Below are 27,014 nucleotides of genomic sequence, written 5' to 3'. Positions count from 1 at the left end.
GATGGCGTCCAACATAATGAACCACCAATCTGCAGCTGGTTTGTTAAATTTACAGTAAAATTTGGTTCTATCAGTCTTCTCTTCAAAGTAATACCAGTCCTAAATGAACACACTGCATCTTTAAATATATAATCTGTGAGAGAATAAATTATTCAGATCTCATGAAGCGGCAAATATGGTGGATCTGGAGAAGAGAAATAACTTTATATTTGTTGTAGAAATCCTGCTGAGCAGCTGTCTGCGTTCTGAACAGGAAGTTTAACTCGTTTTCCACTAATAATAATAATAATAATAATAATAATAATAATTAGAGGAAATGGACTTCCAAAATAAAAGCTGGGTTTTCCAATCTTTTTAAACTCTTGCTTTAGAATTATTTCCTGTCACCTCTTTATCTTTGTTTCTTTTCCTTTTTTCTTGCCCAACATTTCAACAGAAAACAAAGCATGAGCCATTTTAAAGGCAATGTAGATGTTTACCAATGAATCTACAACAACAGTGATGCATCAGCGTTGAAGGATTCAGTCTCTTTTATTTTGATAGTACACTTCCACCCTAACCCTGAATTTGCATATTAGCTAAAATTTTGATCTGAACTAGCTAAATGTTTAGTTTAAAAACTAAATACACAGTTTATGCTTAGTGAATATTTACTTAATATTTATTTACTATCCTAGCTCAGAGCTAAATTGGAGCTATTTCCATTGTTAATTAAATATTTAGTTTAAAACTGTCACTTTCATAAATGATTGAAAAACATGGTAAACTAGAAAATTTCTGAAGAAATTTAAATGGGGCCTGCCAAAGTGCGCCTGTCGGTCTGTACCCGGCGTTCCGACGCTGAAAGTTAGCGTCAACGCCATAGAAAGCTGCAGCACGATCGACGGCATGAGTAGAATCGGGAGAACGTGGAATGACACGGACTTGCGCCATTCAGTGTGTGAAAATGAGCATATGAGCTAAAATTAGCCAAAATGCTAACATTTTGGCTCAACGTAAGCATTAGCCAAGACGTTTCGCATTTTGACTAATATTAGTCAAAATGCTAATTGAGCTAATTAGCATTTTAGCTAAGTGCTAATTAGCTCAATTAGCATTTAGCAAATTTTCGTTAATGCTAAGATTAGCTAAATTTAGCATTAGCTAATGCTAATTTTAGTATTTGCTCATTTTAGCTAAATGTTAAATGCTAAATGCTGTTGTGCATTCAGCATTTTAGCTAAATGCTAACGTCAGCTAAAACGCACATGAGCATTTTGGCTCACATTAGCCAAAATGCTAACATAAGCCTAAATGCTGTCAGTAGCATGAGGGCCAACACTAGGCTGTTGTCCATGATTACCTTACTCCATTTAGTATACTAAACATGGCTAATAAGTAAGAAAATAGGTAATAGCTTATTTAGGCTAACAGGCTAATGCTAACAAACTGCCTAAGCTTTGCTAAACAGTAGTCAATAGTGTGTGGAAAGTCACAAGCATATTCACTAATATGGACTTGCATCATTCAGAATGATAAATTAAATGTATCAGCTAAATAGCCAAAATGCTAATGTTAGCATGAATGCTGTCAGTAGCATGTCGGGCATCACTAGCGTGTTGTCTGTACTTTACTTAATCCATTCAGCATAATAAACACGGCTAATAAGACAGAAATATAGGTAATAGCTTATTTAAGCTAAAATTAGTAATTTCCCTGCTGGGATGAATAAAGTACTTCTATTCTAAAAGGCTAATGCTAATGAACTGCCTTGTTTTGCAAGGCAGTTCCATAACCTGAGAAAAAAAGATAATGCAGAATAATATTATTGCACCACCTGCAGCAGTGCACTAACACACAAGTAGTTCTAAATTGCAGCTCCTCCTCTGTTTCCACTGATTCTCCACCTTAGAACTACAGTGATGCATATTTGTAGTCTCAAGCAGCCTAGAGCCGTTGCTATGGTAATTAACTGTCATGACTCATCTGGGAATGAGTCATGCAGCCAGATAAGTCTCTGTTAGAGGCAGAAAATCCTTTCGCATCACTGTACTCTGAAGCACATTGACAGAAAACCATAAGTCCTAGAGAAATTGTGAAAACATTTTACCAGAGCAGACATGCGTATCAATGTCAGGACCGAGTTTCATACCAATAGGGCAATATTTGTGGCCGTGACAGCGATTTAAAAAATGATTTGGGTTGAAAATGGCACTCAGTTTCTTCACTGTAAGGCAGGGGTCTCAGACTCGCGGCCCGCGGGCCAACTGCGGCCCTCGGGACGATAGTTTGTGGCCCCCACCTTAATATGAAAGTTTAATGTTAGTGTGGCCCGTGAGCAGTGATGTCAGTAACGCGTTAATTTGTAATGTGTTACTGACGTCGGACCACTTTTCAGTAATCTAACGTTGCCAAATCCAGTAGTCAGACTACAGTTACTTTTCAAAATCATTTTTGCGTTACTATCTTCTTTTGTTATTGAATCGTATTTCCTCTACTCGTCTTGTCGAGTGACCGACGTCTCAATGCGACAGAAATGTAAACAATGGAGGGAGATGAGCATTTTGTTGGTGGAAAAACTGGAACTATTTTGAGATTCTGCCGCCAAGTCCGATTATTATAAGCGGCTTTGGGCTTCATTTTTTAAGTCGCCGATTTAATGAGTGGCGGTTGCCTTTTGGGCTCGTTTTTGAACGTGAAGTTGCTCATTTGGGCTCGGAAATAAGTAGAGACTCATAATAAATCCCAGAATTTATTCGTCATTAAGGTAGTTTTACTCAGTCTCTCCCTGTTCATCATTTCCAGGATGATCCGTCCCGCTGTGTCTTTGTTAATGGCAAGTTACTGTATTACCTCTGAATGACGTCGAGCTTCGCGTTGCGCTCCAGAAAACTGCAAACATCGAGACTAATATGAACAGCGCAATAAACGTGAAAACAGCCACGAATGAACGTGTCCGTAGTTTCCAATAATTATAATGGCAACTTAATTCTAATTATTAATACTAAGATAAGTGTCACAAATCTGTGCAGCCATCTGAGCTGTGAGCTGCAGGAGGAGCTCTGTGCGCAGTGACACCAAATGCAGGGCCGTAACACAGAACCTGGAGGCTGGGGGGTGGGGGGGCTTTAAAATCCTTCTTAGAGTTTTCCAGACAACAGTGGACCACACAAACTACTCACGTTTTTTATTTTTCTACAATCTCCTCTTCAGTTCAACCTTATCAGTGGAGACACATTGTTGATGTTACCATTATAAAATAGCTTACAAAAAAGTATTGGCAAAGCTCAATGTGATTTTCACAGGAGGCGGAGCGTTGTTGTTATCACCTGCTGAAAGTAACTAAAAAGTTACTTTTAGTGTAACTTAGTTACTTTCCAAATCAAGTGGTCAGTAATCTAACTAAGTTACTTTTTCAAGGAGTAATCAGTAGTCCGATTAAAGTTACTTTTTCAAAGTAACTATACCAACACTGCCTGCGAGTTTGATATGATTGGCACTTTTCAGTGTTGTGTGCGGAGCTGAACTAACTTACCAATCACAGTGCTTCAAATGGAGCTCATTGACCGCAGTGCCACTCTGAACTCAAAGCCAAGTTCAGGGAGGTGAGTGGAAAAACAGACAAGCTTGGGCAATTTTGAGAGAATTGCCACCCAGCTTCCCTGAGCTTTCCCAAATGTTCAAGCGGACCATGTGTCTTTTGGGAGCACATACTTGTGAAAAGCTCTTCTCTACCTTGAACTTCAATAAGTCCAAGTACAGGTCCAGACTTACTGACGAGCATCTTCAAGCTCTACTTAGGGTCTCAACTGCCTCCTCCCTTAAGCAAAATGTGGCTCGGCTATTCGATAGGAAGCGCTGCCAGACCTCTAGCAGTAAGAAGTAGGCAGAAGAAACAGTTTATAATCTGTTATATTCATAACAGTTTATGTTCAATGTTCCATTCATGTTCAGAAAGTTAAAGGTTAAAGAACTGTTAATACAGCCATTTGAATCTGAATTATAATAATTACATTTATCTAGTCTTCTATAGCTGCTGTGTTATTATTATATTTTATTTATTTATTACTGATTAATTTTTTTTCTTATGAATTGTTAATTTATTTATTTTTTCATCTTATTTTGTGTTTAAAAAATAAAAATAAAGACATTTGATAACATTGGAATGTTTTTGTAAGAGCTTTTCTTGTGGAAAACCCGATGCGGCCCAGCCTCACCCAGACTCTACCTCCATCGGCCCCCAGGGAAATTGAGTTTGAGACCCCTGCTGTAAGGCGTGTCTCCTCCACTCTAGTTTCCCAAAAAATCAAAAAACTTTGGGTCACTTAGAGACAATTTATGGACAAACTGTAAATGGTATCGATGTGCCGTCTTCACTTTAGAAGAGATGAGGGACGTATCTACAAAATGAAATTTAAATGACATTTCTAAGTGAATGTATGACGACACTGGAAGACCTCAAAAATAGGGTACTTTTAGGATTTAGTGACTGCCCGGCCAAATACACAACAATGGAGCAGCTGGTGAGGTCCTTAGTGTTCTGGGGGTCGTTTTTTTACTTGTTTTGTCGCCATGTTAACTCAGAATCCCACTAAAAATAATAGCACCCCTCCCGGGATCAAGCTGCACGTTTTGATCCCACTTTTGTGGGTGGGCTCGCAGCGGTATGAGCCGCATACAGGGAAGAAGAACCATATAATAATAATAAAGAGACACCTTATTGGGTGTAGAGTAATAGGTTCCTGCCATTGCTTTGCATGGCAGGCCCCAAATATGACAATAAAAAATGAAACCTTATTGTTTTTATTTTATGACCGGCTAAATAAACCAAATTATTTCTGTTAATTTGTTACTTTGTAGGTTTAGAATCAACACCTCATCTAGTTTAGCTAAACTTATGAGTTTATTTCAGACATATTCACATTCAAACACCTTGACACATATTTCCATGACCAGAAGTATAAACTTACTTGACCTTTTTCTACTTTAGACATTTTTCTTCAATTAGAGAAACATCAATAAAAAATATTCTGATCTGACCAGAGAAAATAATCTGTTAATCAGAGTTTAATAGCAACTCAAAGGTTTAACAGGTTTAAGCTCCGCCCACTTTTTGATGCACCTGATATAAAGCAGGAAACAGTTAATGATTGTTGAGCCGTGATTTTTTCCACCCAGAAATATCCCTTAATGTTTTATTTTTTAAATATGGGTCATATATAATTGCTGATGTTGCATTAATCCTCCCTCTCCTCCATGCTGTACGCATCACTGTAGGTTTTTGCATCTGAGAAAATGCTGCATTTCATCCTGATGTGTGAATCACTACAGTAAAGAGGTAGATAATTTTCCATCTGAAGCGTCTTTCCTTAAGCAGATCTTAATAAATTTCTATTTGTTTCTACAAACCAAAGGAGGGATGACTCTCCTTCCATGGAGAGACCGGTTTTGGTTCCTGTGGGTTGCTTTGCCCTCAGTTTTGTCCTGCAGGTTAATAACGAACCGTCACCAGACTCAGGTGGGAACACGAAGTTTTAATCCAAAGTGATTAATGCTATCCTTCTGAAGCGGATAGCATGAGTCACGCTGCGCTATCTGCTCACTAATCTTTCAATTACACCACGCACGAGTGTCTCTGTGTGTGTGTGTGTGTGATAGAGACAGACAGAGCATTGCAGGTTGAAGAGCTTTTAGGGAAAGCAGAAACACATTTAAATGTGTCTCAGACAGTTCAGGAGGAAGGAAACTCAGAGAAAGTTTTTGGTTTTCAAAACCTTTGCTGCATTTCGTTTGCTGCCATCTTAAACTCTAAACTTTGTTTTCCAGAAACCTCAGGAAGAAGTGGATTAAAAATAATGAAACCTCAAATGTTCAAAAGACACAACCATGGTGGAAAAACGAAACATTTTGCTGCTTCCACGGGATTTAAGAGGGAAAAAAACTAATCAGGTCAGAACCAATGTGAACATTTCAATTCAATACCGTTTCAATAAGAAAATAAACAATTAAAATAAAATAAAAATGCCGTTTATATAAATCATTTAAATAAAGATTAATAAGAATAAAAATAAAACAAAGAAGAGATTAAGCATTTAAATTAAACCCCTAACCCCTGGATAAGCGGAAGAAGATGGATAAATAAAATACAAAAACAAAACAAAAATTAAACTGAACATTTTAATGAAAATAGAATAAAAAAATAAAATAAACCAAAAACTAATTTAAATTATATATTAAATGACTCCCAGATGTAAAACAGTTCAAATAAACAATTAAAAATCAGATATTAGATTCTGAAGGCCGGTTTGACCTCTGACCCCGGGCGGCGGCTCTCACCGTCATGGTTGGCGTTTCCCAGCGTCCACGGCTCGTCAGAGTCGAAGTGGGTGTCTCCTCCAATGCCGGCGCCCGGGAAGTAGGCGTGGGCCAGGAATCCCCCCTCGCCGTCAAATGGAGAGCTGTCACCATGGAAACCAGAGGCGAAGAAGATGATGATGTCGGCGTCTTTCCCGTCACTCTCCACGTCTGAGTTTGGGACCTCCTGATTGGATGAGAGGGAGGAAATCACAGAACGCTGCTTTACTAACAAAATTAAATGTATTAAAATGTTTTTTATAACGATGACAAGATCAGGAGGTTTCTGACCTGGAAGGAGAGCGGCGTGACGGCCTGCCACACGTTGAAGGCTTGGCGGATCGCCCGGTGCGTGTCCCTCTCCCCCACCTTGGGGGTGTAGTTTGATATTCTGGGCAGCAGAGGAAAGGATTTTTAATATTATTCTGACAGGAGTCACTTCCGTCTGTAAACGGACCAATCAGAGGACAGGAAGCTCCAATTAACAGTTACCAGCTCAAAGTTTAGTTAGCAAAATAAAAAACATAATTAATTATCAGAAAAACTTCAAATGAAACAAAAACTTACATTCAATTAAACATTTAAATAAAAAGTTGAAACATTTAACATTTAAATAAAAATAAATGACCAAAAAATATCACAATAAATTAAAATGTATCAGACAGACAAATATAGTAAAACCCACAAATGCTTAAGAAAATAAAGAATAAACACCAATGTGTGAACAAAATGTTTTCCAACTACCTAGAAAAAATAGAGTTAAAACAGTGAACAAAAAGATCAAATTCTTTTTTTTTTTCAAATTTTTATTTCCCTAAAAAAACTGCAAACCTCTAATTTGTAACCAGGCTGAATGAATGACTGTTATTTAATAATAATAAAAAATAAACTCAGAAAAAAGGGTTAAAACTGATAAAAGCTACTTGAAGAAATGCTTGGAACTCCCTAGAACTGAAACGCTTCGACTCCAGACGGTACAATTATGATCCTGATCTGTTTTTGAGCTGAATAATTTCTTTCAAATTATTCATCTCAAAAATGTGAGTCGAGTTATTGATCTGCTGATGTTTCCATGTGAAGCTGCAGCTCGGTTAATGTGCAGCCTGATGCGCGCAGCTGCAGATAAACGAGGCAGAAAGGTTGTTACAGAGGAAGTGCAGGAGAAGAAACGTGCCGTTCATTTTTATTCACTTTTATCGCTCGTCTCACCGGCAGAAACTCAACAGAAAGCGGCTGGAGAAGAAGACGGATGGAGGGATGGAGGGCAGGGAAAGGACGAGAAAAAGAGGAAGGACGCTGCAGGAAAAGGTCCGGTGAAGAGGCTCAGCAGATTTCTGATGTTTTAGATGAAAAACCAAATGAAACAATCAGAACCGGCTCACCGTGAATCTGATTAACCCTCCAGACTGGATTTTTATCAACACAGCAAAAAATAAATAAATACATTTTTACTCCACTTCAGCACTAAAACACAAGAAAAAAACCATTTTATTTTACAAGCAGTTCAATAAAGTCAGTGTTTATGGTCATAAAAAACATAAAAATAAAACAATGAAATAAAATAAATGACTTGTGAAACCACAAATAAGCTGCAAAATGCTACAGATAATTTTTTTTCTTTGCATGGTGACACTAAATAATTAAACGTTGGCTGATATATTCCTGATGTGCATCGTGATGGACATTCAACTTTTTATATGTTTATATTTCCATATAATTTTTCAAACGAACATGCATGTATAAAGAAAAGAAAAAAACGATACATATATATTTCTGCTTTTATTTTAAATCTTGTCAGTCTTGGTCCTCCATAAGCTCAGTTTCTGTTGTCAACGTTTTCTGTCGTTTCGTCTCCGGTCGTGTGTTCTGTTTGTGCTCTCTCAGACTTCCCAGAACATGAAGAGGGATTTACAGGAACGTCGCCGGGTGAAGTCGCAGCTGCAGCTCCGCCAAGACGAACAAGAACCGAAAAACTCCCACGGGAGTCGGCGGATGAAGGAGAAACTGGAACAAAACTCAGCAGGTGGGAATAAATACTTCATGTATGCTAAACGATCCGATGCAGCCAGCCTCCTCCAAACTGTCACCAAACGTTTAAAGACACCGAGCTTCAGCGCCTCAGAAGACGAGCAGTCGGATTTGAAATGATCGGAGTCTGCAGGCCCGTTTGGACTGACAGGAGCTGAAACAGGAGGAGGAGACCCAGAGTAGCCAGTAACCGGAGCTGACTCTGCAGAGTGGGAAGCAGCGCCGCCGGGATGCCTTCAGGGTCCCGCGGGAAGGTGGTAATTTACATTAACCCGATGGAGCTCTGAGTGGGACTGTGCGGGAGAGGCGGAGTGAGATTGATGTGGTCCAATAATAGATCATGTTGCCTTGGAAATTTTTAGTTTCACAAAAATCTGAGCGAGATTTCCCCTTGGCAACAATAAATTTAAAGGGGCACTATCAAGCTCGACAAATTATAACATGATGTCAAGTTCAAAAACTGATTCTCTCATCAAAAACAGACATGGAGTGTTGCTTTGATTCTTTCATGCATGTTTGAGAAATCCTTTAATCTCCATGGCAACCATTCAGCTGTTCAAAACGCCTGGGTGGACCTAGCTCCGCCTTCAAAACGCAGTTCCTCCCACACTCAGCTCCTTCAAACTAGCTAGCAGGAATTAGCAAACAGCTGGTGGAACTGCTGTGCTCATTACAGGAACTGCTTCTCAGAACGACGCTGGTAAAAACCTTAAAGGGTTAATAGAGGAGCCATGTTGTGATGACTTCCTGAAGGCGGAGCTTAAGAAAGAGCAGGAGCTTCTTAAAGAGACAGAAGCCCAGTTTCAAGGTATTAAAGGTCAAAGTCAAATTTATTTTAATTTTATATTTATAGATTTTGATAACAACTGAATTCAATTTGGAAAAAAATCCACTTAATTCACCCTAATGGTAATTAAATAAAGTTCAGCTTTTCCCATGTTAATCAGCATTTAAAATAAATAAAACAACAAATAAAATGAATTATGAAGTCTCTGTAAACAAAATTGTTCTTCAATAAAATGTTTAGGTGAGTTTAAAGCACCAGACCGAAGACTTTTGTCATCCAGTTTTTAAATTTTTTAAATGATTATGGGATGAATTGATGAATTGCTGATTGCGTTACCTGTAGGTGATCCTCTTCTCCCTCCATTTCTGCCCTGTCAGCGCGTAGCGTTTGTTCCTCTGGCGCCGGCTGGTGTGAGGATGGTCGGGCACGCCGCAGCGGGGCCGCCGCATCCACCTGGACACAAGGCGCAGCTTTGGCTCAGAGCAGGACGGGACATGGCGACAGGACAGAAGATTCAAATCTGATTCAGCAACAGTCAGTAGCTGCGCTTCCAGGAACCACAGAACTGCACAAACTGAAATTACAAAATAAATTAACTTAATGGAAACACCCCAGTTTAAAAACAACAAATATTTCTATAAAAATGTTTTCGCAGGGACAAATTACTTTTTCAGGCATCACGAGTCACATGATCAACAACTGGATGTTACTACTGGCGGAAACCACAAAGAAGACTACTTCTTGTCACCTTCTTTGTGATTTGCAGCTTTTCTTTTGCACAATGTGCAGCTGGCTCCACCAGAGCCCTGACAGCATCACAGTGGATGTCTCGTCTGATTGGCTGAATTATGACATATTTCATGTTTGCATCCGTCTCTGCCATGATTTTTAATGAATTATCTTACTCATGCAACATTTTGATGTAATTTCTTATTCACTTGCAAAACTGTGTTTTTTTCGACATTAGCGGAGTACGGACAGAGATTTGATCCCATTTGTCATGGAAACGCAGCGTGACTCACTCTATGGTGGTTTCATCCAGGACTCCCGTCACCGGGATCCCGTAGAAACGCTGCATGGCCGCCACGGCGGACTGCATGGCCTTCTCCTGCCGCAGGTCCGACGTCCTGACGTCATGAGGCAGCAGGTAGCCGTAGTTCTTCAGCCACGTCTGGGAGACACGACAGGAAGGAGGGGAAATGTCAGGGAAGGGTTCAAAGGTCAACTACGAACCATCAGAAATCCATCAATCTTCAGAGTCGTGAATGGACGTCCAGCAAACAGACAAGTTGGACCATGATGGACAGAACCATGTTTGTTAAAGAGACAGAGGCACAAACAACGTTAAATACAAAATCCAATTTCAAAGTTTTATTTGATATATACAGCATTTTATAACAAGTGAAGGTAACATTTGTACTTGATTGTACTAAAAAATTTCACAAAATGCCCCTTTAGTGTTGAACTCCATGCAGACTGAGACCCTATCGCTGAGAAATAATGTGAAACTGAAACAAGCAGTCAAAACTTTCCTGGTCTGAAGAGAAACAAACAGGTTTATTAAAATGTTTCTAATTGGAGAGAAACCGTCACTATAAAACAAAAAATGATCTCATGATTTCCATAAACCTGAATGAAATCTTCTTCCTGCTGCAGAAACTCGGATCAGAAACCGACTGAAGAGTTTTTCCTTCTGAGTCAAAGAAAATCTGATTCTCATGGATCCACTAATCGATCCTAAGTCCACAGAAAGCTCAAGTTATGGAGCGTCCTCCTGTTTCCTTTCTCTTTATAAGTCACTTCCAACCAGTAACATCCTCAGGTTTCCAGCACCGAGCAACACGAGGCGAGCCAGACGTTTAACAGAGTTTTACTTTAAACTGATTATTAAGCAGAAAAAGTTTAAGATGGGGTCGTAACTCTACAAATATAGATGTAAACATCCTGCAACTAAAAATAAAAATAAATAATCTGTACAAATAAAAACTGCAAAGAGAGAAAACATCTAAATATTTTACTTAAACTTTGTAGTTAATTCAGTATTTCTACGTAACCCAGTTTGGGACAAAATGTCAGCATTTTTATGTTTTTATTATTAATTTCTCCCTGATGGAAGTCTTGTTATTAATGTTTCATCAGGTTTTTTTTAATCTCTGCTGCTTTAATCATGTTTATAGGAACGTTTAATGACAGAAAACATTCAGCAGATGAAATAAATCTGTGGCTCACTTTAGTGCAGCAGCAAACAAACTTTAATGAACAGAATTTAAACTTTGCTTTAATCACATTTATGTCTCTGACCTGAATAAACCCACAAATAAGTGAGAAAAACCCAAATCGCTTTAATCTAAGGGATCTAGCGGCGGCTGGATGTGACACAAATATCACTTTTTAGCAGCTGATTCTGATATTTTCACCAAAAACCTACAAAAACCTCTGATCTGGTTCACTTCCAGATGTGGAATTGAAACACATTTGATAGTTTTCAAAGCCTCTGCAGTTTGGACGGGAATGTTGCGTCTGAACTGAATGACAAATTGAAACAAGTTTAGTAATTTCCATTTGCATAATTTATTGGATTTCTCTTTCTACCAAAAACTGGGTGATAAAGACTTCATAATTCATGTTAGTTGTTTATTTATTTTGGACATTAAGCATGTCTTGCAGTTCCAGTGTTATTGATCTGTGAGGATGTTACTAAATGCTACTAAAACGTTCTGTGTTATGGTGACAGGCCTGGTTCTGGATGAGACCAGCTCTTAAAATATGAGAAATGATTTTCTGTTTCTGAGCGCTGCAGCAGGAGAGCAGAGTGGGAAACTCCATCCCATCGCAGCAATCAGGACAGAAAACAGCCGGTGAAGCCAAGCGGCGGCTGATTAATGGAGCCGATCTGCTGCAGCGCAGAGCGCCGGCGGCGGCCCAGGATTCCCCCCCAGGACAGATCCTCGGACCGCCGCCGGCTCTTCCTGTCAGGACGGCTGCACTTTGTCTCCCAGGGATCAGACCAGATCCGATTGACCAGTCCGGATGAAGCCGAGTTCTTTCAGTCAGAAGGACACAAGCAGCTCACTGTCTCAATAAAAACCTGCAGAACCTGCCCTCTGAGGCCTTTATGGCAAACAGTTTGCCCACTTTATTAATCAGAGACACAGAAAATCCCTCCAGGACCAAACAGAAACAGAACCGATGAGCAGGAGCTCTGATGGGTTTTTCTCCTGTCAGTCAGTTTATTTGTTTATTTCAGCAACAAGGCAGTTAAAATGTTTTACATCAGAAAAACACAAAAATAAAAGGTCATAAAAACATCATCAGACATGTGAGAACATTTTGTCAAACTAGATCATATGACGTGTCTTTTGGGTTTGGACCGACACCAGACGATAAATAATATTGATAAGATATCTATAGGCCTACATTCTATATCTATACTACATCTCTACATTCAGAAAAGCTAAAATCAGACAAGTTCAATTATGCTAATCTAAGATCAGATATACGCTAAACTTAACTTAGATCAGCAAATCTTATCTAAACAAAGACAAAACAAATAAGGTTCAAATACGCTACAAACTATAATAATATAAACCAAGCTAAGCTAATTCAGCTCTCACCACATCCTGCTGCTGATCCCAACAACAGAAACATTTTGTTTTGTATTTTTCAGTTTTAATCAGTAGTTGGAATAAGATGTGAGCAGATCTTCAGACAAACAGCCGGAGGATCTACAGCAGCTTCATAATTAAATGTCCGTGTTGGTGGGAAACGGTTCCTCCGGTCAGACCTGATCCTCCTCCGCCGCCGCTCGTTTCTAATTATTGCTGTGCTCAGATCTGCACTCCGCGGACATAAATGTCATCTGCTGCACATGCAGCGGCGCCGCATTAAAACCTTTCCTCTGGTGGATCCAGCACACAGTTCAGTTCAGATTAATGCGAACAGCAGCCATTTAAAGCTAAAACTAGAAGAATATGGACACATTTCCTGCAAATACGCTTGAAACATTTGCATTATGAGCAAAAAATGTATTTTTTTAAAAAATTTTTTTATGAATTATGTTTATTAGGAGTTTTTGAACATTTATACAAAAACACAAAAGGAAAGAAAAAATAACAATAACAGGGCAAAACTTATACAGCACAGATACAGAAAACAAAGACAAAATCAGAATCGGAGGCAAGTAACATTACAGCTTCATATGAGAAACATAACCAATTTATACATACACGTCATTCAGACTCACAGTACTGGTTTTTTATTTTTGAAATTTTTGAAATTTTGAAGTATTCAAGAATACGTTCCCATCTTTTTTTAAAAGCATAAAATTTCCCATTATATCTCAATCTTTCTAATACAATAACTTCAGAAAGCAAATTTTTCCATAGCTGGATCGAAGGGGCATCATTGTTGTCCAGTTGTTGTCCAGCTGTTGTCCAGTTGTTGTCCAGTTGTTGTCCTCCTGTCCAGTTGTTATCCAGTTGTTGTCCAGTTGTTGTCCTCCTGTCCATTTGTTATCCAGTTGTTGTCTAGTTGTTGTCCAGTTGTTGTCCAGTTGTTGTCCTCCTGTCCTGTTGTCCTTCAGGATTCCTCCTGAATCATCATGCTTCCCTCTCTGACTGCATCTCTGCAGCTTCAGAACACACTGATCGCCTTTGCAGAAATCTAATTAATTGATAACAGTTGAAGATTGTCTGCAGAGTGGCGCATGTTTGTCGCCGATTCTAAAAAGAAGTGTCCTTCTTTTCAGAAACCCAAATCTGGTCACCCTATTCCATCATCACTCCCCTGCTTCTCCGGGTTGTAAACGTGAGCTAGCTAGCACTAGCGGTGAAGAAAGGACCTAGCTAGCTGTCCTAGAGCCTAAAAAGGCTCAACAACCTGGTAATGAAGGGTGGTTCTGTTCTGTGGAACCATTTACCTCAACATTTGATTTCCTTTTTGGATCAGCACATCGTTCTCATGTTACGACACATGAGAACGATGTGCTTAAACTGACAGCCATCTTGGTAGGCAGTTGCTATGTCAACAATAAACAAGCCACAAGATAAGTACATTATAACTATTACTAAGTTACAATGTTTGAGTACTTTACCCACCTGTGATGGAGACCAGGGGTTCCATCCCTATTAACAGATACTTTTTGTTTCATTTCTTTATTTCAGTTTGTGTGTTGTGTTAATTGGGGTTTACCTTCCTGGTGTGTCTCCTTAGAAAGGTGGAGCATACCATGTGAGACAAGAAGGGTAATGCTCTGAAGTTTTAAGTTTGATTTAATTTCTTGATTGACTTTAGGATTAGTTGTTTCAAATTTGCATGCATGTAAATATTTATTTGTACCATTTATTTTGTGTTGGGTTTGTAAATAATTTATTGTTGTCTGTCACCCCTTCACCTGGTGTGGGTGGAAGTGGCCAAAAGATAAAGCTGCTGTGCAGAGGAGAAATGGGTGTCGGTGTATTGGTGACCTGCAGCACCAATAAAACTTATTCCACCAAATCTTGTTGCATTGCCTCACCTCCTTCTAACGCAGTGCCGCCCTCGGAGAGTGACAGCACCTCTGTGTAATACAAAGAAAAACATCAATGATTTTTGATGTTAGCTTAGCTAACGTAGCTTTTATCTGCAAGCTAAAACGGAGATGTTGCAAATCAAAATCTTGTTGAGGAAAATCCTGTTAATATAAATAACGAAACTAAATGTTAATTATTTGCTTAACTCAACATTTAATTTTGAAATTAAATATTTATTTTAGGGCTGCACAGTGGTGCAGTTGGTAGAGCTACTGCCTTGCAGCAAGAAGGTCCTGGGTTCGATTCCCGGCCCGGGCTCTTTCTGCATGGAGTTTGCATGTTCTCCCTGTGCATGGTGGGTTCTCTCCGGGTTCTCCGGCTTCCTCCCACAGTCCAAAAACATGACTGTCAGGTTAATTGGTCTCTCTAAATTCTCCCTAGGTGTGAGTGTGTGTGTGAATGGTTGTGTGTCTCTGTGTTGCCCTGCGACAGACTGGCGACCTGTCCAGGGTGACCCCGTGACCCCGCCTCTCGCCCGGTACGCTGCTGGAGAGGAACCAGCAACCCTCCTGACCCCATTAGGGACGAAGGGTGTATAGAAAATGGATGGATGGATATTTACTTTCCAAATTAAGCATTTAGCTCCGACCTAAATATTTAGTAAGCTAGGCAAATAGTTAACTTCCTAACTAAATAGTTAGGTTGCTAGGTAAATGTTTAACTTATAGCTAAATATTTTGCCGCAAATATTTAGCTAGGACAGCTTCCCTAGAAGAGTGAATGGAATATAAAAGCTGGTTTTATGGACCGCCACACAAACTCTGCTGCGGAGAACTGAGTTGTTGCTCAATGTCTTTATTTTTATAATTGCTTCTTTTTCTCCTGACATGTCCAACATGTTAGTTGAAAACATCGGATGTGACGTTTTAATGGCTCTACAGACGCTTACTCATGTTTCCATAGCGACTGTCTCCTCAGTTCGGGTTCAGCTGGTTTCAGACAGAACAAACCCATCATCACACCCGCAGTGACAGCTCCTGTTAGTTCCAGCTGCTTCACTGAGTGAGCAGCAAAGCAAAGTGAGTGTGGGCGTGACGAAGACAATGGCTGGAGAGAGGAAGAGCGACAACAAGGCTGTCAATCTGAAAACGTTACAAATGTGTATTTATCTCCAACAAGGACTTAATCAGGACAGCGCTGACTGGAATTCACACCCACCCATTCAGCAGCCCACTTCCAACCCATTCTCAGCTCTAATGCTGTGTTTACAACCATCATCTTTCCCAGAAGTCTCCCCTCCTGGGAGGGAGGAAACCCGCCTGACACCGGCTCGTAGGGCTCAGACACTTTCAGCACATTACCTCCATTATGGAGCAGAAATCTGCAGTTAGGCATCGTTTTCTGCTGCCATGTCACCCTCACAGAAACACAGGACAGGATGTTTCCTGTAGCATGTTAGCCCTGTAGCAGTTAATAAAATCCTCTAGAGCAGCGTTTCTCAATTCCAGTCCTCAGGCCCCCCCGGCCCCCGCCCTGCATGTTTCAGGGTGTTTCCCTTCTGTCACACACCTGGATTGAATCTATGGGTGATTAACAGGTTTCCGCAGCACTTGATGGTCATGCAATGATTAGTATCAGCTATTCTGGAATAGAGACAGAACATCTTACCATGCAGAGCAGGAGGCCTGAGGACTGGAACTGAGAAGCTCTGCTCTAGAGGAACCTGCAGGTACTGTGTTCAGCTAAGCTAAGAGAAGAGAAGCTAAACTAAAATCAGACAGGCCTAAGTTAAACAAGAAAAGCTAAGATACCCCAAATGAAGCTACGCTAAGCCTTAAATCAAGTGAAGCTACTGCAAACTTAGCTAAACTAAGCTAAGCTCAGTAAGTCTGATCTGAACTGAGCTAAAATAAATAACGTTCAAATAAATTAAGCTAAAATAACAATCTAAGCTAAGCTAAATTTGTGCAAGTAGCCAAGTTACAAACTAAACTCAGTTAAACTGAGCAAAGATAAAGTAACATATTAAGAGAAATGGAGTAAAGTCAAGCTAAGCAATAATAAATTAATATACAATAAATATTAAACTAGATTGGGCTGCACAGTGGTGCATTTGGCAGCACTGTTGCATTGCAGCAAGGAGGTCCTGGGTTCGATTCCTGGCCTGGGGTCTTTCTGCATGTTCTCTCCAGGTACTCCGGCTTCCTTCCTTTTCACTTTTAAAACCTCACAGTTCTCAGAAAGAGGCTAAAATTAGGACAGGAAGGTCTGATGTTTATGAAAAATGGAAATCAGTAAAAACTCAGCATCTGGTTTAAATATATCTATATTATGATTATTCTTATCATCAATAGCCTTCACTGCAGAACGTTGGACTATGATTAACAAAACCCAGAGGAATATTTGGAAAGGTTGTTCAAACAGAATAACAAACAATGAAAATATGATTGTATGAGTCAGTTAAAGAGCTGAAAACGTTTCATCGATCCTGCAGCTGCACCAAGACACAAAGCCATGAGATTTAAAATGCCAATCAGTGGTATGTGATGCTGAGTTAGGTTCATTTCCAGATCGCCAATTACAAGCCTGACCTGCCGCTTCCCGTTTTTTTGTCTGAAATGTTGCTAAATACAGCAAGAAAGTAGCTGAGCTGGTAACAGTGATGTGACTATTGATAACTGTAAAAGTGCCGACATGACCTGGTGGGCGAGTCTGTCGGCCAACCTCTCTAATGGGAGAGCAGAAGAGGTTTACTGAAGTAAATAAGATCGGGGGAAAGATCGGCTTCACATTTACGTATCAACCGGTCACCGACCTCCTTAAGGAAATCTCCACCGATAAATCGGTGCCCTACGGTGGCCCTGAGGTGCAAACCACTACAACATTAACAAACAGAAAGGGTTTGTCCCAGTTGGAGACCTGAGAGATCGCTGATTGGACGATAGAACTTATGATGTAATCATTGTGCCCAAAACAATGAAATAATCACATCAACAAGTTTGAAACGTTGTCCTTAGTTTTTGTTTTTTCATTTCTATATAATAATGTGTGAGAGATTGTGTCAGTGACATTCATTAACTTGAAATACTTTGCAAAACGGCACTTTACGAAGTTCGGTTCACTTTACTTCTATTAGCTTGCTGCTAGATGCGTCACTTTCAATATGGCGGACGCTATGACGTATCGCAGCAACGGGCCGACCGATCAGGCGATAACTTCCGGTTCAAAAGCTCCGTCTTCCAATCAGCGATCTCTCAGGTCTCCAACTGGGACAAACCCTTTCTGTTTATTAATGTTGTACTGGTTTATTAATGTTGTACTGGTTTATTAATGTTGTACTGGTTTATTAATATTGTACTGGTTTATTTATGTTGTACTGGTTTATTTATGTTGTACTGGTTTATTAATGTTGTACTGGTTTATTAATATTGTACTGGGTTTATTAATATTGTACTGGTTTATTAATGTTGTACTGGTTTATTAATGTTGTACTGGTTTTATTAATGTTGTACTGGTTTATTAATGTTGTACTGGTTTTATTAATATTGTACTGGTTTATTAATGTTGTACTGGTTTTATTAATGTTGTACTGGTTTATTAATGTTGTACTGGTTTATTAATGTTGTACTGGTTTTATTAATATTGTACTGGTTTATTAATGTTGTACTGGTTTTATTAATATTGTACTGGTTTATTAATGTTGTACTGGTTTTATTAATGTTGTACTGGTTTTATTAATGTTGTACTGGTTTATTAATGTTGTACTGGTTTATTAATGTTGTACTGGTTTTATTAATGTTGTACTGGTTTATTAATGTTGTACTGGTTTATTAATGTTGTACTGGTTTATTAATGTTGTACTGGTTTTATTAATGTTGTACTGGGTTTATTAATTTTGTACTGGTTTATTAATATTGTACTGGTTTATTAATGTTGTACTGGTTTATTAATGTTGTACTGGTTTTATTAATGTTGTACTGGTTTATTAATGTTGTACTGGTTTTATTAATGTTGTACTGGTTTATTAATGTTGTACTGGTTTTATTAATGTTGTACTGGTTTATTAATATTGTACTGGTTTTATTAATGTTGTACTGGTTTATTAATATTGTACTGGTTTATTAATGTTGTACTGGTTTTATTAATGTTGTACTGGTTTCTTAATGTTGTACTGGTTTATTAATGTTGTACTGGTTTTATTAATATTGTACTGGTTTATTAATGTTGTACTGGTTTTATTAATGTTGTACTGGTTTCTTAATGTTGTACTGGTTTATTAATGTTGTACTGGTTTTATTAATGTTGTACTGGTTTCTTAATGTTGTACTGGTTTATTAATGTTGTACTGGTTTTATTAATATTGTACTGGTTTATTAATGTTGTACTGGGTTTATTAATGTTGTACTGGGTTTATTAATGTTGTACTGGTTTATTAATATTGTACTGGGTTTATTAATGTTGTACTGGTTTTATTAATGTTGTACTGGTTTATTAATGTTGTACTGGTTTATTAATGTTGTGCTGGTTTATTAATATTGTACTGGTTTATTAATGTTGTACTGGTTTTATTAATGTTGTACTGGTTTATTAATATTGTACTGGTTTTATTAATGTTGTACTGGTTTATTAATGTTGTACTGGTTTATTAATGTTGTACTGGTTTATTAATGTTGTACTGGTTTATTAATGTTGTACTGGTTTATTAATATTGTACTGGTTTTATTAATGTTGTACTGGTTTTGTTAATGTTGTGGTTCACCCCTCAATCTGACCCGACATTTTTGTCTCTCTTTGGTGAAGGAAGTTGCGCTCAGGGTCTTCTTCGCTGGTTTTTAAGTTGTTTCCTTCAGTGTTTCTTGGTGCAGCGCCCCCAGAGGTGAGAGGGGAAATATGTATTTCATTGTGATCAGTGAGAAACTGAACCACAGCAGCTGAATCACAAATGTTGCAGTTTTGAACCGAGTTTGAACCAGCAGGAGTGGAATGAGTCTCTATTAATTTCCTCCATGTAACTGGGGCCACTCTCCAGTCCAGATGAGACCCTTATGGGACACACGCACCCATCCACACACACACACACACACACACACACACACACACACACACACACACACACACACACACACACACACACACACACACACACACACTGTATGGACTTGGATTTTCTGCTCCAGCATCGCTCAAGAGTTTTTCCCTCCTCAGTTTGCTGCCTCTCTAACTTTGTGATGTTTTCACGGTGGAGCTGAGTCTGTCTGCCTCCTCTGGTCTCTGACTGCTGTGGAGAAAACATCTCCCCCTTTGTTCCACTCTGCGCTGCTCTCTTTGTCTCAATCAAAGCATCTCCAGCAACAAAACAGGAAAACAGCAGCAGCAGCAGCAGCAGCACTGATCCAGACCACCAACATCTCCATCAGTTTCCCCCATCCACCCCGACTCAGAGCAGATCCATGAATTATGGAGGAGAGGCTATATTTGGACTGCAGCCTCACTTTAACCTGCCTGTTTCTGGTCAACATGTGTCTGAATGTAGAGAAGCAGCAGCAGGCGGGGGAGGGGGAGCAGAGGATCTGAAGGACTTATTAAAGCTGCCAAACAGGCGGAAACAATCAGGCTTAATGAGCAATTAAGCTGTTAGTTTGTTACTGACGCTGAAGCGTCAGAAAACAAAGCGCCGAACCGGTTCTGAGTCCGGATCGGTTCAGTTCCCGATGTTATTCTCTGCTTTCAGAAAACCTCCTCCTACCTCCACTATGAAGGTCTTCTCCTCCCCGCACACCGACACCACGCAAAGCAGGAGCGGGAAGCAGCAGGTCTTCCAGCAGAACCCGGGGATCCCGGCTCTCCGCCTGCGCGCCGCGCCGCCGCCGCCGCCGCCGCCGCCAGTCGCCATGGCTCTGTCCCCCGGATCTCCCCCGCCACCTCCTCCGCTTTCCTCCGGGGCTTTCCAGGCTCCTGCTCCGCTCCTCACAGCAGGAAACGCGGATCCAGCTCGGGGTCCATCCCGGCGCGTTGGTCCGGTTCCTCCCGGTTCGGTTCGGCTTGGTTCGGTTCACCAGTTCAGGAGCAGCGGAACAGCTGCACGATTCGGGCTACAATCAAACACTGATACACTGAGGTTTGTCGCTCTGGGTACCAGTGAGGAGGAGGAGGAGGAGGAGGAGGAGGAGGAAGGTGATGGATGTTGTTGCAGGAGCGCATCATCAGCAGAGGGGGCGCTGCAGAGGCTGGGAGAATCATTTCACCCAGATTGGCTGATCAGGAGTCTAAATTAATTAAGACTCAGAATTACCTGATAGTTTCAACTTTACTGGATGTCAAGTTTGTTTCCTCCTACTGAACAGATTCCTTACTGAACAGATTCCTTACTGAACAGATTCCTTACTGAACAGATTCCTGAATCTGAAATGGTTCTGGACACCAAACAGATTCAATTCTCTGCACTGATTTGTGAGTTTGAACAGATTAGCAAATCCTAAAGGGAACTGACTGTTCTGACTTTGAACAGATTCCTTGATTTGAACTGATTCCTGAATGTCTCTCTGGACATTGGCTGCTTTAACATGGAGGTTTTATTTTTTTATTTTGCCTTATTAGCTGCTGACTCAGACAGGAGAATCGTTCAGACAGAACATTCACCTAACTGAACCAGTTCTGAACTGGGTCTTTGTAACTGGAACTCCGGTTGCTCCAGTTGGTCTCTCATATCTCTGCTGGCAGCAGCTTTTGAACATTTCTTTTGCCCCTTTCTGTCCCTTCTGGTCAGTCAGTGGACAGAAGGGACACTGACTGACTGACCTTTGAAGCTAAGGGACGGATCCATCATCCAGCAGCCGTCTCTCCTCCGTAATTGAAGCTGTCGTGGAAAAGGCAGGTGACGGGAAACGGCCTGCAGTGACGTGAGCGGTGGCTCCATTAGACTCGTCTGAAACACAGATTTGATTATCGGTCAGAGACGGGTCCACCGCTCCGTCATTAGCTCCATTTCCTGCCTCAGTGGCCGCTCTACTCTTTAGCCCACAGGAAGTCATTCTTCAGATAAAGGTCCAAACGGTTCAGGTTCTGAGGGATTTATCACGTTACTGAACTTTACAGGTCAAACCTTCAGCGGAAAAACATTATAAAAAGACAGGAGCTAAATCATAGGAGAGGCTGGTTGCTCTGATTGAGTTTTATTCCTCCTCCAGGTGATGATTGCTGTTGGTTCTCCAGCTAATTTGTGGATTTTAAGCCTGGCGGGCCTCCAGGATAAACATTAACATTGTTGTTTTATTTATTTTAGTTCTTTATAAACCAGTAATGGTGACACAAAAGACGGGTTTGTGTCTTTTGGTGAAATGATTTGAAGCTAAGTGGAAACGTAGAGAGACTGAGGTCAGGTGTCATTTTAATTTTTAATTCACCGGATCGCCATAACCACTTCCTGTTTTCACTGGTCTACAATCTAACAATTTAAATAAAGTGACAAGTGAAACAACTGAAGTACAAAAAAAAATATCTTAATTGTATTTTGTTTTATGTTTGCCTCTTTTAAAACTTTAAAATTTTTAAAACGACTAAATGAAAAATAAAATAGCTTTAAAACTGGCAGGATGGATCCTAATGGGAAGATCTGAGAAGGAACTGGGGAGTCTGGGAGGGTGATTACTGGACTGGAAACAGGTGAGTGGCTTCCACTGGTAGGAGGGGTGCAGAGGTCAAGGGTCAGTTGAAAAAGGACTGATGCAGAAACAGGACAAAACAGGAGTTAAGAATAAAACAGGAAGTAATCAGAACACAAGAAACAGATTATCAAAATAAAATAGGAGCCATGAGTTGAACCAGAACCAACACAAGAAAAGCCCAGAACCAAACTGTAGCAGCAGCACCCATATTAATTCATTACTTTAATATTCAGCTAAAAATGACAGTAAATGCATATAAATATGAGAAGTATGATATTTATTCAACAATTAATAAATAAATGGATGAAGATAAATTTAATTTATTGAGTTAAAAATGCATTCAGATGTAAGCAGGAACTTATCTTTTGCTCCCCTGGAGTTTGCATCTATAATTTGGTTCTGACCCACAGTCTGAACCAGAACCACCTCAGCTCTCTGTTTCTGGGTCGTGACTCAGCGCCAGGACTCGGTCTGCCAGCAGAACCTGCCATGAAAGGAACCCAACTGTTTGACCTTGGAGGAACAGAAGCACCTGGCTGATAAAGGAAAGGTCAAAGGTCAGTGATTCTGGAACCCGGTGAAGAGCAGATTGGTTCCACTGAGTTCAGCAGGTTGACCTGAGCCTGGCTCTGATCCAGCAGAGCAAACCAATCAGTTCTGGTTCTGGTTCTGGCAGTTTGGGTTCTTTCTGCGTCTCTTTATTGTTTAAAAGCTCAAAGTTTTATTCAGGAGCTTTTTGGAGCATTTTTAAAACTCTTTCTGGTGTCCAGATTGAGTTTTATCTGAACTTAACATCAACCAGCCGGCCCAAACGGTGATCAGAACCACCGAGGTCTCAACCTCTGGATGATTTTATTCTTCATTAAAGTTTTTCTATCTTCTCTTAGTGATCAGTAAAGTGAATGTTCTGTCTGAACGATTCTCCTGTCCGAGTCCGTTAGTTTCATTCCCCTCTCAGAAGAATCTGGATGTAGTTACAAGTTTTAGCCACCAGATGGCGGCAGTCTGATGTGAATGTCTGCTGGTGGAGTCTTCCCGCTCTGCTGCGGACAGGTGGACGGACTCACCAGGTGACTGGTTACCTGTCTCAGGTGTGACCTGCTGGTTTCCAGCTCTGAGGGCGGGAAAGTGATTCACGCAGCTGGGATGTGAGGAATGAAGGCTGGACAGCAGCTGCAGACATGAAGAACAAGGCAGGAAGTTCTGCTGCTTTGTTTTCAGCACCAAAGATTAATGAGGCGAGCTTTGCTGAAGCTTTGCTTCAGTAAAGCTGAAGCCGAATCTGCTTGACATTTGGCACAGATTGTTCCAGGACAGAGTCATCCATCAATTCAGTTCAGGGCATAACGCCAACTCACAACAAACTGAAAATACAAAACAACAAAAAAAGAAATTTCAATAAAAGATCCGTCTGGTCCAAATGATTGTATTTATTAAGCTTGGTTTACTATTCAGTTTGACTTGAAAGGTTTCTGTCTCAGGAAATCCAGCAAAGCGTCATTGACTTTACAGCATTTCTATGGAGCTAAACTGGGGCCAAAAAGAAAAAGAAGATTGAAACTGTAAAATTATTTTGAAACTGAAAAATGTTTGAAGCTGGAAAAAAAACTTGACACAAAAAACATTTTCTTAGATTTTAAGTTTAAATTTCTGCTTTTCTTTTGAATAAACTTTATGGCCCGAATTTAGTTCCATACATTTTTCAAACTTAGCATGTGACGACAATGGAGAAGACAAATCCTCCTTTAACAGGAGGAAACCTCTTACAGAACCAGAACCCGGCTCAGTCTGAGCTGCCATCTGACCGACTGGAGGTTTGAGACAAACCGATCCAGGAGAACCGTTAATAAAACGTAAAGTATTAACAGCAGGGGAGGGAGAACGATTAGGTGATGGCAGCATCATGTCAGCCGGTTCCAGTCAGAACATCAGACCAGCTTCTATAGAGAGAAAAAACCCAAAGAAAACTAAAAACTAACAGATGAACTAACAGCAAAATGCTAAGTGGAGAGCAGTAGGAGAAGGAAGTGAGGAGAATTGACCAGTTTGTCCTAAAGCAGCAGAACTACAGACACAGATCAGGACAACCTCAACCCAGATAACCAGAACTGGGTCGCTCCATTTTCACTGAGCATCATGTTTTCTGATGAAATGAAAAGAAAAAACAGATCAAATCTGAAGAGAAAACACGGAGAAATCAGATCTGAAATGTTGTTCAGATGGTTTTGAGTCAGATTTTATTTTAAACACAATAATAATCAACTGGATTCTTTAATTTATTCAGGATTAAACTTTATTTGAAGAGGGTTTTTAGTTAGAGATGGTTTTAACGTAAATAGATTAAATTTTTCTTTTGTTGCTTTTTGGAGATTAATAATTAATTTCTTCTTCTCTGTTTCTCCTGGTGACTCGTCTCTGTTTCTGGTCTGACGATGATCCAGATTAGCTTTGATCCCTTAAATCTCTTTATTCCACTGCAACACAGGTCCAAACCACAGATGGTCCAATCCGCCGACCCCACCCTGCGGGGAACCCGGCTTGTCCCAACCCGACCGCCGGCCCGTTTCTGTTCACGCAGCATCAAGTTTTCTGCTGCAGATAAAACCAGAAGCAAACAAACTGATGAAGATGATGATGAGGAGACACAACAAGCAGAAAAACTAAAATCTGAGTTTTTAAGCTAAAATCGTAATAAATATAAAATACTTAATGTGAAATTAAAAGAGAATTATAAATAGATTTAATAAAATAGAAACTAATTAACCACAACATAGAAAAGGAAAACAGATTTAAAAAAAGACCAGTAAAGTAACATGAAGTAAAATCATAGATGTTCATAACTTAATATTAAGATGAGGATATATAAAAATTTAATCATATTTTCTAAACGTTTGCATTTGTTTTTAAAGGTCTGCTCTGCTCTCAGTTATTATAATATTAAATTTTATGGTAAAATCTCTGCAAAACAACCAATAAAACAGCAGAAATCTGTTTAAACCAGAGGTCTTCAACATGGGGGTCTCAACCCCACTCAGGGTCACAGAGTTACTGCAGGCGGCCGTGATGTTTCTGATTCATTGGAGGTTTTTTTATTTGTTTCCTTCAATTCAACATTATATTATTGTTAAATAAGTAATAAGTAGCTAATAGAAGACATAAAATATTGAATTTTACACTAAACAGTTTGTTCACAGCAAACATATTAAAATTATATTAAAACTTAGGTTAAAAATATAAACTATAAATGTGTATCATTGGTATTGAATGAACAGTAAATTGTAACGTTTGATGTAGTTTCTCAGTTTAATGTAAAACTTAAACTCCTGGTTTAAGCTGCTTAATCTTTGATTATTTAATGTATTTATTGTTTGATCAGAGTTCTTTGGATTTAGACATTAGTCTCCATCTGGACTCTGTGGTTCTGAAGCTCAGGTCGGGTTCTGGTGTTAAGCCATCGGTATGAAGGAATTCCCTCTGAACAAAAGCCTTTGAGCAACAAACAAAGCCGAGGAGTCAACCAAGAATGTGTTTGGAAACATGGAAACTCCAGGATGAAACCAGTATGACTCCTCTGTGGCTGAAACTGGAATCAGAACTAATCCCGGTACCAGAGACCGTCAGAACCCGGTTTCAGTTTTAACTGCAGGTTCTTCATTATAGTTTAGCTTTATTGTCCTGTGACCTTTTGTTTGGTAGTTTGTATTAGTTATTAGTTTGATATTATTTATTTTTGGTTGCAGAATTCAGAAAGGTCAAAGTTTTACAATGTGATTATTTAAACACCGATTAGGTAATGAATACTCAAAAAAATACAATTTTCAAAAAAGGTTTTTAGTTTGTCTGACATACAAACTAAAGCAACAGATAAATATCGACCTCTGCTAACAGGATTACTTAAAGGGGCAGTATCGACTTTTTTGTTTTTAACTTTAGTTCATGTTATAATGTTATTTTATAACAAACATGGACTGTTGCTTTGATTCTTTCATGCAAGTTTGAGGAATCTTTCAATCTCAACTGAGATAAATATCGACCTCTGCTAACAGGATTACTTAAAGGGGCAGTATCGACTTTTTTGTTTTTAACTTTAGTTCATGTTATAATGTTATTTTATAACAAACATGGACTGTTGCTTTGATTCTTTCATGCAAGTTTGAGGAATCTTTCAATCTCAACTGAGTAAAACACCTGCGTTGACATAACCCCGCCTCCGAGGTGCAGCCCCTCCTCCACTCAGCTCCTTCAGACTAGCCAACAGCAATCAGCAAACACCTGGTGGAACTGCTGAGCTCATTATAGGAGCTGCTGCTCAGAGTAACTCTGGTAAAAACGTTGTTAAAGGGTTAATAAAGGAGCCATGTTGGGATGACTTCCTGAAGGCGGATATTTAAAGCATTTGAGTAACAACTGAAAGTAACATAGTTACCTGATGATGCTGTAAAATGTGCCTGAAAAACAAATAATACCAGCCCTTTAAATGAGTCAAATTCAGCTTTTAGCCACAGTCGAACAAATCCCAAAATCCTTGAGTCCAACTAAATATCAGAACCTAAATCAGGACAAGGTCAGGCCTGCACCTGTGCACTTGACTCAAGGCAACACAATGAGACGATTCAAGAGTCGACCCGGGGGACGACCCTGTAGTGGACCCGGGGGACGACCCTGTAGTGGACCCGGGGGACGACCTGGGGG

General features: G+C 39.7%; 1 protein-coding gene across 1 annotated transcript in view; it reads right to left on the bottom strand.

Moving 5' to 3' along the window:
• Nucleotides 1-22,077, bottom strand: part of mmp24 (matrix metallopeptidase 24) — a 34,052-nt gene extending 11,975 nt beyond the window's left edge. Inside the window, exons 1-5 of the mRNA XM_044122157.1 lie at nucleotides 20,405-22,077; nucleotides 10,171-10,319; nucleotides 9,485-9,601; nucleotides 6,625-6,724; nucleotides 6,316-6,520 (exon numbers count right to left, since the gene is read on the bottom strand). Coding sequence (XP_043978092.1) covers nucleotides 6,316-6,520; nucleotides 6,625-6,724; nucleotides 9,485-9,601; nucleotides 10,171-10,319; nucleotides 20,405-20,551 — 718 coding nt within the window. The 5' untranslated portion in view covers nucleotides 20,552-22,077. The remainder of the gene's footprint in view (nucleotides 1-6,315; nucleotides 6,521-6,624; nucleotides 6,725-9,484; nucleotides 9,602-10,170; nucleotides 10,320-20,404) is intronic.
• Between the last annotated feature and the right edge of the window lie 4,937 nt (nucleotides 22,078-27,014).

This window comes from Gambusia affinis, linkage group LG07 (assembly GCF_019740435.1).
Source record: "Gambusia affinis linkage group LG07, SWU_Gaff_1.0, whole genome shotgun sequence".
Taxonomy (NCBI): domain Eukaryota; kingdom Metazoa; phylum Chordata; class Actinopteri; order Cyprinodontiformes; family Poeciliidae; genus Gambusia; species Gambusia affinis.
This window is presented reverse-complemented; position numbering and strand designations above follow the sequence as displayed.